Source organism: Pan paniscus, chromosome 1 (assembly GCF_029289425.2).
Source record: "Pan paniscus chromosome 1, NHGRI_mPanPan1-v2.0_pri, whole genome shotgun sequence".
NCBI classification, from domain to species: domain Eukaryota; kingdom Metazoa; phylum Chordata; class Mammalia; order Primates; family Hominidae; genus Pan; species Pan paniscus.
The window spans coordinates 132,824,635-132,837,047 of record NC_073249.2 but is presented as its reverse complement, the minus strand read 5'-3'; the positions used below and the strand labels follow the sequence as shown (position 1 = coordinate 132,837,047).

Genomic DNA, 12,413 nt, shown 5'->3' with positions numbered 1-12,413 from the left:
TTCCACAAAGATCTTACCTCTTCACATTCAACACCTTGGAACACTACAATGCCTTCACAATCCCTACATTTCGTGGGGGATCTCAATTTGCGAAACTTGTGTGTGAGAGCTGCCTTTGACATCAATGTTTTCTTAAATGTTCCAAGGGAATTGGGTCCTTGCAAGAGAAATAGTTTACAAAAATTGTAAAATGATAGAAAAATTATACCATGTGATATCATATTTTGAATAATCTTTAAACCCTGTAATCATTCATATATTATAAAAAGCTTTGAATCTCTAATATCAAAATAGCTGCTTAGCATCCAATTTATAGGTCTAATTTATAGATCTCTTAAAAGGCACATTTATCAAACATTTTAGCTATGAGTAAAAATCGTCACCAAGTCACTGCTATGAATAATAACATGACATAACGTTTTCAGAATCAGCATATTTACACTGTTATTAATATGCTCTTTCATAGAGCTGGGAAGTGTGTTCATAGGTGGCATTAGAAAAAGCCCCTCTAAACAAAGAAAAATAGCTGTATGAGGTTAGAGTGTGAGCATTATCTGCATTACAGATAAAGCTATCCTTAATTCACTATAAAATTATAGTTAATATTAGCTAATTACATATTAATATTATACTGGAGGTCACATATTCCATTAATTTAGGAAATGATGCCAAACCAGGTATCTGTAGGCATTAAACACAAAATGAATTTATATGAATCTAATTCAAGTCGTTAAGGTAACTGATTTAACTTTATCCTTCAACATCCACAACTTCCTTGTCCTCAAGAAGTACACTTACTTAGTTTTCTTGCATTGTTTCTTTTGAAGGAGCTTTTTAGAATTTCTTATGCACCACAACCCTTTTAACACTAAGTCACAGTATTAGGTTTATGAAAATGCACAATATCTAGCCTGTTATTTTAGCACCATGCCAATACATTTTACATTCAGTAGTTTTGCTGCCTATTCTTATATTTGTATTTGTAACATTTGATTAATACATTATCAACCCATACTTATATATAATTGTTGGGATATATTTAAGTCATGGTGAATTTTTTTTGTTTAATACACAAAAAAGTATTGATTCTTTAAAATTGTACTATTTATCTAATATCATGCAGTGCTACTGATTGAGCTGGTTTAGTGGGACTTAATTCAGGTAAATACAATACCAGTTTCTGAAGGGGAAGGTGGCTCTCTTTCATCTAGATCATCTGCAGAGGACATAGTTCCACTGGATGGTGTTCGTGGAAGTTTTCGATGAAAGTCTCCTAGAAGAAAATTGTGGATACAATTACCTGACCATTCATTGTAGAATCTTTGAAATAGGAAATGACAACACTTTTGAAATAACACGTCATACTATTTTATTAGCTTCAATGTAAAAATTTGCTTCTATTCTCATACTCTGGGTAACAGGGAATTTTGATACTCATTCCTGGGAACAAAAAGAAATTTAACCAAATCTGACTTTCCCAAACAAATTTAAAACTGAGGCTCATGTAGTCCAATAACACTTTACTGCCAACTTCTGATGGTAAGTATTAGAGATTGTAAACTCCACAAGTATAGCTGATATTTTCCATTCATATCTAATACCTAATATGTGACAGAGTAGCTGGCACAACAGTAAAGTTGTCATTAAATGTTTGCTGAATTAAGTTATAAATGTATACAATTAAACCAAAAGCTTTCTACTACATACAAAAATCTTTGAATATAACAACCCAACAGTAACATCACATTTATGTTACTGACAAGACTGCCGACTGGGAACCAGGAACAACAGCCCAGTGATACTGGCAGGGAGCTGAGACCACAGGATACAAGCTATGTCAGCAAAGGACACTGCCATATGTATCAAAGCATGTTTGGAAGCAGCTCAACTGGGAATGAGGTTTATTTACTCCCTCTGCACAGGCCTATATCTAAGTGGAAGAATTCACCTTAACGTAAGGCCTTAAACGTTTCAAATTCAGAGTTAGAAACGCCTTTACAAATGATTTTAAAGAACATCCTCTTCACCAAAGGATTTTTCTTCACAATATGCTTAAAGGTAGCTATCTAGTTTTCACTTTGAATGTGCCCCCAATGACTGATAAATCACAAGGTTGTATTGCTCCATTTTATAACTATTCTAATTGTAAAATGCATTTCTTATATTACTGAACAGAAATCTGCCTCCCTATAAATCCCAGCCTTGGTCATATTTTTCCCAAATGGAGGAAACAAGCACTCTAACTTTAATCCCTTGTCACTTCCAGTATTTGAAGACAGCTGACAGGTCTCCAATTTTCCTTTTTCCCAGGCAAGGCATTCCCAGGTTTTCACCCATTTATCAGGTGATGTGGTTTCTAAAATTTTGCCTTTACCACATGAAGTCTTATGGGATCCTAAATAATTTGGGGCTTGCTCTAGATTGGGTCATAATTTCTGGAGCTACCTAGAACCAGTTTGTTGTTACAAAGCTAATTACAAATATTGAGCTCAATATTAGGCTCACATTTCCAGAATGTTCCTTGAACTGTGCTAGTTCTAAAGAAGGCAGCAAAGTGGCAGGTGATAATCAGCCTTAGAACCCAGTGCTGTGTGAAAATAGTTTCCTAAATTTAAATATAAGAGATTTATCTAAATGAGTACAACTTCTGCAATATGTAAAAGAAGAAAAAGGCCTTGGAATCTGAGATGGCTTAAATCCTGTAATCTATTAAGATTCTAGAAGAAAGAAACGTTGCCAGAAAGAATGGGCCTGAAGCAGTCTTTGGTAGAGGTGTAAAGAAAGAATGTTGGATGTAAGAATCTCATGGGTTCAACTGCTACCTTCGTCTCCCGCTAGCTGTATAACCTAGGCAAGTTACTCTCTTAGAAGCCACTAAGGGAGAATTCAAATCGCTTACTCTATTTCTCTCTGGGGATCATGAGATAATCTATATTAAAGTATCTTAAAGCACATTTGTAAAAAATTAACAAGAATAAGTAATTGCAGGCACAGAAATACCAAAATAACATTGTTTACTATAGCAATTAAGTACCAAACAATCCAAAATATGATAATTATATTCACAGAATATACAGCAGTGAAAATAAAGGTGGCTACCTACATTCACATAGATCTTAAAAAAAAAAACACATAAATGAAATCACAATAGTGTAATTCAATTTGTATAACATTCAGAAGAGAGCAAAACTTCACCAGGTATAGGTACTAGAAACATTTAAAATAGCTAGAGAATGTTTTTAAAACATTTCAGGATAATGGTTTATTCTGGTGGGAGACAGGGCAATGTTACCAAGGAGGTGTACACAGGGCGCTTCTAATATACTGATAATCATCTATTTCTTAGGCTGGGTGGCGAATATATGAGGGGTTTTTAAAAACTATTTTTTAAATTGTACACTTTACTCTCTATTATGTGTGAAAGTTCACTATAAAAACAAGGTAGTTAAAAAATACCTAAAAAAGGACTGATCTTTCAATGAGTTTTCATTGCCAGACTTAAATATAGATGTACCTGGACTTATAGATTCTGAATCCAGAGATCTAGATTCGCTGCTCCCTCCAGTGCTCTCAGAATCACTAAACATCCCAAATGTCCATGATCTTATAAAGGAAGGACCTTTAATAAAAAGAATAAAGTCAAAACTTGGCTACAGGTGGATTTCATAAGGTAAAATACTGACATTCTATCAAGTGAGACAATTCAAATTTCTTTAACAATAACCAGTTATCAACGTTAAGACAGGCACCATGGTAACAACTGTGAATAAGATCTCATAAACTTACAAACTAAGGCCTGATTTTTAAATTCCAGAGCACCAATTAATTTAACAATCACATTCGAACAATCTGACCTTTTATAAATTAGCACTCTCTTTAGGGTGGAAAACTACCTGTTATATCTGCACTGTTAGAGCATCTGTCCTCTTCAATTTTATTAGAACTGTCAGGAAGGCGTACAACATCCTCTAAAGAGTTGGCAGGTCCAAATCCTGAAGGTTGGGAACTATTTAAATGTTTATTTACATTTCTGAAACAACAAAAATGACAAAAAACAAAACTCAACACTCCAAAGAATAATAATCAGTCTATTTCATTCTATGTTTAGAAAAATCTATTAATTTAACAATCATAGAAGAATTACACTAAATATTAAAAACAAACCACACTCATGGTTCAGCTTCTTATAGGAGATGTAAATACTTTTTAATTATTTGTCCTTATCACAGTGAAAACATGGGAAGTGAATAGCAAAAGTATAGTTAATTCATGTCATGGTTAAACTTTTCTAGCATGACCTCTGTGAAAAACATAGGTTAAATTTTGTCGACCTTCAAAACATGTATGGCCATCCTATGCCATTCCCAAAGGATTTTTAATTCTTAAATAAAAGAAGTCTGTGTCAAAATGGAAAGGCTTACTGTTAGTGAATTACATCTATTCTTTAAATATATCTACTTTGATACCATAAAATAATATTTAAAGAACTCAGAAAATTTTTAATTTTGTCAGTTAGAAAAGTCTCCTCCTTGTACTAGATAGAAACTTAACAACTAAGTGTTTTATATTTTGAAATAATTTTGTCTGTACATTAATTCTCACCCATCAACTTTTTCTTCTTCAGTTGAATTTGTGGCCTTGACAAATTCACTGTACTCTTGGCCTGGGTCATAGAGTTTGGCACTATCACAGAGAGACTGTAAACTGTCTGCAAGGGAAGCAGCCTGCAGATGCTGCATGTGGAAGAGGTTAACTGTTACCTATGGACCCAGAGACAAAAGGCAGAGTAACTCATGATATACAGAATGCTATATAAACATACATTTATTTCAATGACTGCACCAATAAAAATGCCATACAGTGAAGCACACAACACTGAATATCACTCTGAACATACTATGATGCCTGATTTTGCATAAGTCTAGATTAGGGAGAAAAGCAGTTTGAATCTAATATCTAGGAGCAATCATTTCCAGCAAAACTGGCTTTTAGCTGAAAAATTCAAAAGTGACTGCAAAAACTCCATGCCCCAAGTGGTTCATAATTTTAGGAGATGGATGTGTTTCTGAGGATCCTCATCTCTATATCCTGATGGTCTGATCACAACTGCCTAAGAGAAAAACATGGGGAAAACACTTCCAATCAAAGAACTATTATTTAGACTATTTTCACTTTTTCAATCCTATAAAAATAGAAATGCTTAACTACAGTACTCAGTTCTAATAATTAGATATTACCTTGAATTTATTCAAAATAAATTATTCCATTGAGTTTCACAAATGCCTAAATATATTATCACTATCATCACTTGTACTAACAACAATAGCAGCAGCTGACAAGTGTGTACAATATGCCAGACCCATTCTCAGAGTCTTACATGAATACACTAATTTGATGTTCACAAAAACCTAGGCTTTGGGTATATTACAGCAAACCGATGAGATACTGACCCTCATGGACCTTTACGTTCTCCTGAGGGTGGTACGCGAGAGAAGTAACAAATTACGTAAATAAAATACTTTCTGGTACTGAAAAATGCTATAAATACTATATAAGAATGTCAAATTATGCAGTATGACCAGGTACGTGTTTGTGAAAGGGTATTTCCAACATGGTAAATTAGGGAAGGCTTCTCTGAGGAGGTAACATTTGAACTGCGAGCCGATGTAAGAAAAGCTTCATGGAGATCAATCCAAATGAAAGGAGGAGGTAGTGCAAATGTGAATGCGAAAGAGCTTGTCATGCTCAAGAAAGAGATGAAAGGTCAATATGGTTGAAGTATATGGAAAGAGCTGGAGCTCTGGTTTAAGATAAAGCTAAAAAAAGAAGTAGTCATCTAAACTATGGCAAGGTGTCTGAATTTAAGTGCAACAGGAAGCTGGTGGAGCATTTTACACAAAGCTGTAACATGATCTGATTTATTCTTTAAAATGACACTCTGGCTTCTTTGTGGGGAAGGTATTTAAGGGTAGCAATCTGAATAAATGCTAAATTTCGATTAGCTTAATGTTATTTCAAAGACTGCCATGTTTCCTCTTCATCTCTCTTGATATACCAGATGATAGGATAATTAGCCTCTAAGTCCTTTTCAATGTAGACAGGCATTCCCTAAGGATACTTGACTCTGCATAAATAGTACTTGAAAAGTACAGATAACAGAATAAATAGCTTATTTGTGCCCTAACTTCTTCAAGAAACAAAGAAAATTCAAACCGCATAAGGTACAGTTTAATTCTAGCAACTGGCTATGTTAGAGCATTCTCCAGCTAAAGGTAAACTGCTTACTCTCTTGATCCTAAAGGTAACTTGCACGCTAGGTGACCTTCATCAAGTTATTTATAATTTATTTAAACCAGTGCACTGAAAAAGTTAATGTGCAAATGAATCACCTTGGGGATCTTGTCCAAATGTAGATTATGGTTCTAAGGATCTGTGTTGAAACCCAAGATTCTGCATTCCTCATAGGCTCTCAAAGTAATGGCAATATGACTGGTCCAAGGACCGCATCTTGAGAAGGCTTTCTAAACTTTAGTTTTCTCATCAGTAAAATGGAGCTAAAAACTTGATAGGATTTTTGTGAGAATTAAATGAATTAATGTAGACCATGAGCTTAATACACTGGCAGGTACGTAGTCAATCTCAGCTATTATTAGCTATTGTTTGAGGTGAAGAGAATTTGTCAAAAGTAAATGGCCTAAATGACTTCTAAGGTAATTTCAAATCCTGGATTTTATAATTCTTTTAAATCCTTTCATGATTCTTTAAGTAAATAATATATTAATTAATCAAAATTTGGAAAATAAATGAGATACAATATTAAACACTCAAAAACATTTTAAGGAAGTTTTCTGGTTCAGATGCAGTAAGCTAACTTCCCCCGTCTCCCACTGAATTCACCTAAAAATCTGAACAGAATGCACAAATCAAGACTCTGAAAAGTAAATAGAAATAAACTACAATTCAAGGTATGACCAATCCAGTGATAGGTCTACTCCTGCCCTCTTTTCCAGCCCATGCTCAGCTCCTACCCAATTCTCCAATTCCCAAAGTACAAACTGAGTGCAGACAGAAGGAGCTCCAAGAGAGGTCCTTTCTGGCCCATGGAACAAAAGCGGGGAGGGGTGATGGGAGATGAAACTAAAACAGTAGAAGAAAACTCCCTGGTTTCTTTTGTATATTTATTTTCTCTCCTGCCCCAGACCCCAAGCAAGTCCAAATCCCTAAGACACAATCCTATGGGAGCAGCAATGATGGCAGTAGCAGCTGAAGAGATGCCAAAACTCTGATGGAAATCCTTGTTTATGACCAGATGAACTGTAGTCTAGAGTGAGAGGGGTCTGAAATTTCTGTTACTTTTTTCTCTTTATCCTCCCCACACTTGGCCCTGGAGAAGAGCAGAATAGGCAGACCTAAGCCCCCAGCCAGACGATTAGGAAGGGAGTCACGCAGAAGCTGGAAAATGAGCCTAACCGTATCAAATGGCTGCTAAAATTGAAAAAAAAAATTAATGCTCAATATAGGTTATAAACAGGACCCAGAGTCAATAAAGTAATGATGAAAATATCTAGGATATCATTCAAAATTACTTGTCATACAAAAAACCAGGAAAATCTCAACAACTCGCAAGACAAAAGACAATAAAAAGACACCAACCCTGATACAGTTCAGATTTGGGACGATTAGATGAAAACTCTACAACAACTATTACAAAGGTTTCAAAAAAGTAGAGCAAACAATCTTGAAACATGGAAAAACAGAAGAAGTCTCAGCAAAGAAATGTAAGATATAAAGAAACAAAAGGAAAATTTATTGCTGAAAAATAAAATATCCAGAACAAAAAATTTACTGGATGAACTGTATGGGAGAATGGGGATAACCAAAGGAAAAGAGACTGTGAACTTGAAGACAGATCAACAGAACACTATAAACAACCAAGAGGAAAAAGCTTTGGGGAAAAAACAGAGGACCTCCAGAACTGCGGAAGATTAACAAAAGCTCTAGTGTTTGAGTCACTGCCTGTCAGAGAAAGAGGAAAAAGAATACTACCAAAAAAAAAAAAAAAAAATTGAAGAAACAGTAGTTGAAAACTTCTCAAATTTTTCAAGAGTCAAACTTGTAGATTCAAGAAGTTCAACCAATCCAAAACAGGAAAAACAGCAAAAACCAGGTCTAGATACGTCTTAAACAGATAAAATCCAAAGACAAAAAAAATCCCACAAAAACAGCCAAAGAAAAACACATGCCACAACTGGGGAATGATAATTCATATGATTACTGGTATCTCATGAGAAACTACGGATGCCATAAGGCAGTGGAACAATATTTTTAAAGCAGTGAAAGAACTGATTTCTGTATTTAGAATTCTATATCCAGTGAAGGTGTCCTTCAGAAATGAAGACGAAATAAAGACATTCTCATATGAAACACAACCAAGTGAATCCATTACCAGCAGACCTGCTATAAAATAGTGGTAAAGGAAGTTCTGTAGACAAAGTGTTACCAGAGGAAAGATGGAACCACTAGAATGCAAGAAGAATGAATAGAAATAGTAAATAATAGACTACTTTTTTCCTCTTAACCTCTTTATAATATGTATGACTTTTAAAAGCAAAAATTATGAGAGTCTGGTGAGGTTTTCAACGTATATGGATGTAATTTACATATATCAAATACAACCCAGATTAGGTAAAGGAACTTCTACGGTGGTGATGCTTCTGTGTTCCACTTGAAGTGGTAAAAAACTAGTTCTAAGTAGACTGTAAAAAAATTAAGTGTATGTATAAATATAGATAAATGTGCAACCATTTTTTTTAAACTTGGCTATTTATAGAATAATCTATTTTAGGCTGAATTGTCCTAGTACATGTTTTAATGCATCTAGCATTTTCATATAACTCTGGTAGCCACATTAAATGCTCGGCTTCTTCAACAGTTTTTCACAGTTCATTACTACACTTTCAGGTAACTAGTAATCTCAGAACTTCTATTTCTGTTCCATGAAAGAGATAATTTTTTTTTTACCAGAATGCTTATTTTGTATCTTAATGACACAATATCCATTTTCATATATGACAGAATCCATATATGTACTACTACATCTGTATGTTCTTAGTCACATCAGGCTGCTACAACAAAAATACTACAGAGTGACTTAACAAAGATTTATTTCTCACAGTTGTAGAGATTGAGAGATCAAGACCAAGGCACTATCAGATTCAGGGTCTGGTGTGGGCCTCAATTCCTGATGCGTAGACTGTTCTTTTCTCTCTGTGTCCTCACATGATAGAAGGGGAAGGGTCATGAGGGCTCCACCTAGTCACCTCCCAAAAGCCCCACCCTCCAAATATCATCACATCATCACACTGGGGATTAGGAACTCAACATGCTAATTTTGCAGGGGGTCATAAGCAGTCCATAGCAACTCAGTTCAACCAAGTCTTAAACAGATAAAAACCAAAGATTCAACCAAGATTGTGAGGTTCTAATGAGAATTTACAATGTTAAATGATCTCAAAAACCATTATGTTTTGATATATGCTGCTTAACTGGTTGACTCTATATGACATAAACAATCAAACACATTTTTTCATTGGTCAAGCGATGTAGTTTTACATTTAGCTTCACTGAGAGTAAATGTAGACAAAAGTAAAAAGTAATAATAGAAGTCTACATGCAACCATTGTGGTTATCAAGGAAATGCAAGTTTCTAAATGATAATTAGAGGGAGATTTTCTCGGGTTATATAAAAAGATAAAAATTGAATTTCCTAACTGGAAGCTGGCCAGGAGTGGTTTTGTAACTGCTATATTCTCTTGAAAAAGACACTGTAGTCATTAGAACAAGAGAAGGGAAGGGAAAGAGTTCTACCAAACAAAATCTCAGTTTTGGTTCATTTATTAAACTTTTCTCTCATTTTATAAGAACAAAGGGGAAAAAAACCATTCTGGTGATTGGACCCATGCGCCAGGCAACCCAATATTCAATTGACAGTGAATCCAAGACATTGCAAGCAATATTCAGTTTATGACAGTGGTGCCAGGGGAGGTGTTATGAGCATCCACACTATTTTTTCCTTCACAATGTTTTCTTCAGAAAACATTTAAAAGTTAGGAATATAACCTGAGCTACTATAGCTTCTTAATAACACAGATGTGTGCAACCAATTTTTTAAAAAAGGTATATGAAGATACATAATAAAAAACCCAGTAGACAAATTAAAATATATGTCTAGAAAATTATCAATTCATCCAAAAGAAGGCAGCAAAAGGGAAATAGATTAAGGAAAATATCATAAGGCATAAACAAAAAAGAAATAAAATGATAAAACTAAATCTGAACATATATTTACCTTAAATATAAATGGTCTAAACACTCCACTTATAAGATAGTGCCAAAATAGATTTAAAAAAAAATCACAATAGAAGTATATGCTCTCTATAATGCTATATAAGAAACTCACTTTAAATATGATAAAATAAAAGAATGATAAAAGATATGCTACACTCAAAATAATCAAAAGAAAACTGGAATAACATATCAGTATTAAATAAAGTAGAATAAAAAGCAAGGGAATTTATCAGTATAAGAAGAGACACATTTCTAGGGATAAAAGGATCAATATACCAAGATCATTAATAATTGTTACTGTGTAAGCAACGGAGCTTCAAAATACATAAAACAAAAACTGATAGAACTAAAAACACACAATATGTTGGAGACTTCAAAACTCCTTTCTCAGTAATCGATAAAAGTAGCAAAGGTAAATCATCAAGAATACAGAAGAAATAAATTACATCTTAAAACAACAGGAACCAATTGATATTTATAAAACACTCCAGTCAACAACAGAACACACATGCTTTTCAAGTGTACATGTGGAAAATTCATCACTGATCTTTTCAAAGAAACAGCTTTTAGTTTCGATTTTTCCCTGTTTTTCTTTTTAAATTTTATTGATTTCTTTTTACTGATTTCTGCTTGTTTATGACTCACATCCCGGGTCATAAAATAAACTACATAACAAATTTAAGAGAAATGTAATCATAACCAGTATTTCTCCCACCATAATAGAATTAAACTAAAAATCAGTATCAGGAAGATATCCAGAAAATCCTCAAATACTTGGAAATTAAACAACAGACTTCTACATTATCCACAGATCAAAGATGAAGTCTCAAGGGAAATTAGAAAATATTTTGAACTGAATATAAATGAAAATACAAATTTTAAAATTTGTGGGATATACATAAGCAATGCTTAGAGCGGAAAATTTAAAGAATTAAATGTATCAGAAAAGCACAGGAAGGTCTCAATAAACAACATAAGCTTGTGCTTTAAGAAACTTTTTTAAAAAGGCAAAATAAACCCAAAGAAAGTAGAAATAAAGAATAAAATGCAGAAATCAGTAAAATTAAGAAAAAGAAAAACTGATGAAACTAAATGCTATTTCTTTTTTAAAAAGATAATAAGACTTATAAACCTCTTGCCAGATTGACCAATGAGAGAGAAAGAGAAAAAAGATGCAAATTACCAGTATCGGGAATGAAAGAGAGGTTATTACTACAGCCCACGGAGACATTAAAAGGTAAGAGAATGCTACAAGACACACTGTGCACATAATTCAACAACCTAGATAAAAAGGACCAATTCCATGAAAGCCACAAGCTACCAAAAATCACCTAAGAAGAAATAATTAACTTGAATAGGCCTATATCAAAATACACTGAATATGTAGTGTAAAAAAAATCTTCCAAAAGAGAAAATCCCAAGCCTAGATACTTTCACTGGAGGAATGTTATCAAACTTTTAAAGAAGAAATAACACAAATTTGAAACAATCTTTTCCAGAAAACAAAATAGGAGGAAGCACTTCCCAATTCATTTTATGCAGCCAGAATCACCCTGACACTTTCAAAACTAGACAAAAACATTTTTTTAGACATATCAATCTTTCACTGAGAGAAAAAGAAAAAATACTCAACAAAGTAGCAAATTGAATCCAGCAATATATAAAAGAAAACAATTCCTCATGACCAAGAGGGGCTTATTCCAGGGATGCAAAGCTAGGTCCACACTCATATATTAACGTAATCCACCATATTTACAGGCTAAAGACAAAACCACATGTATCAAATAATGCAGAAAAATATTTGATAAAATCTAACCTTTATTTATGCTAAAACTCTCAGCAAACTAGAAAAAAGAAATTTCTTAACCAGATAAAAGGCACCTTCAAAGAACCTACAGCTATCACCATATTTTATGATGAAAGACTGAGTGCTTTTCCCCTAAGATGGACAATTAGGCCAGGATGTCTTCTCTCACCACATCTGTTTAACAGTGTACTAGAAGCCTTAGTTAGGACAATAAGAAAAAGAAATAAAAGGAATACAGATTGGAAAGGAAGATATAAAA

The 12,413-nt window shown here is 33.8% G+C and overlaps 1 protein-coding gene across 4 annotated transcripts in view; it reads right to left on the bottom strand.

The window, feature by feature from the left end:
* ARHGAP29 (Rho GTPase activating protein 29) overlaps window positions 1–12,413 on the bottom strand; it is a 124,550-nt gene that overhangs the window by 34,737 nt on the left and 77,400 nt on the right. For all 4 annotated transcript variants that reach the window (XM_055115880.2, XM_055115884.1, XM_055115882.3 and 1 more), the window contains 5 exons: window positions 4,603–4,760; window positions 3,894–4,030; window positions 3,515–3,619; window positions 1,175–1,273; window positions 18–157 (listed from right to left, as the gene is read on the bottom strand). In XM_055115880.2, the coding sequence (XP_054971855.1) occupies window positions 18–157; window positions 1,175–1,273; window positions 3,515–3,619; window positions 3,894–4,030; window positions 4,603–4,760 (639 nt within the window). The remainder of the gene's footprint in view (window positions 1–17; window positions 158–1,174; window positions 1,274–3,514; window positions 3,620–3,893; window positions 4,031–4,602; window positions 4,761–12,413) is intronic.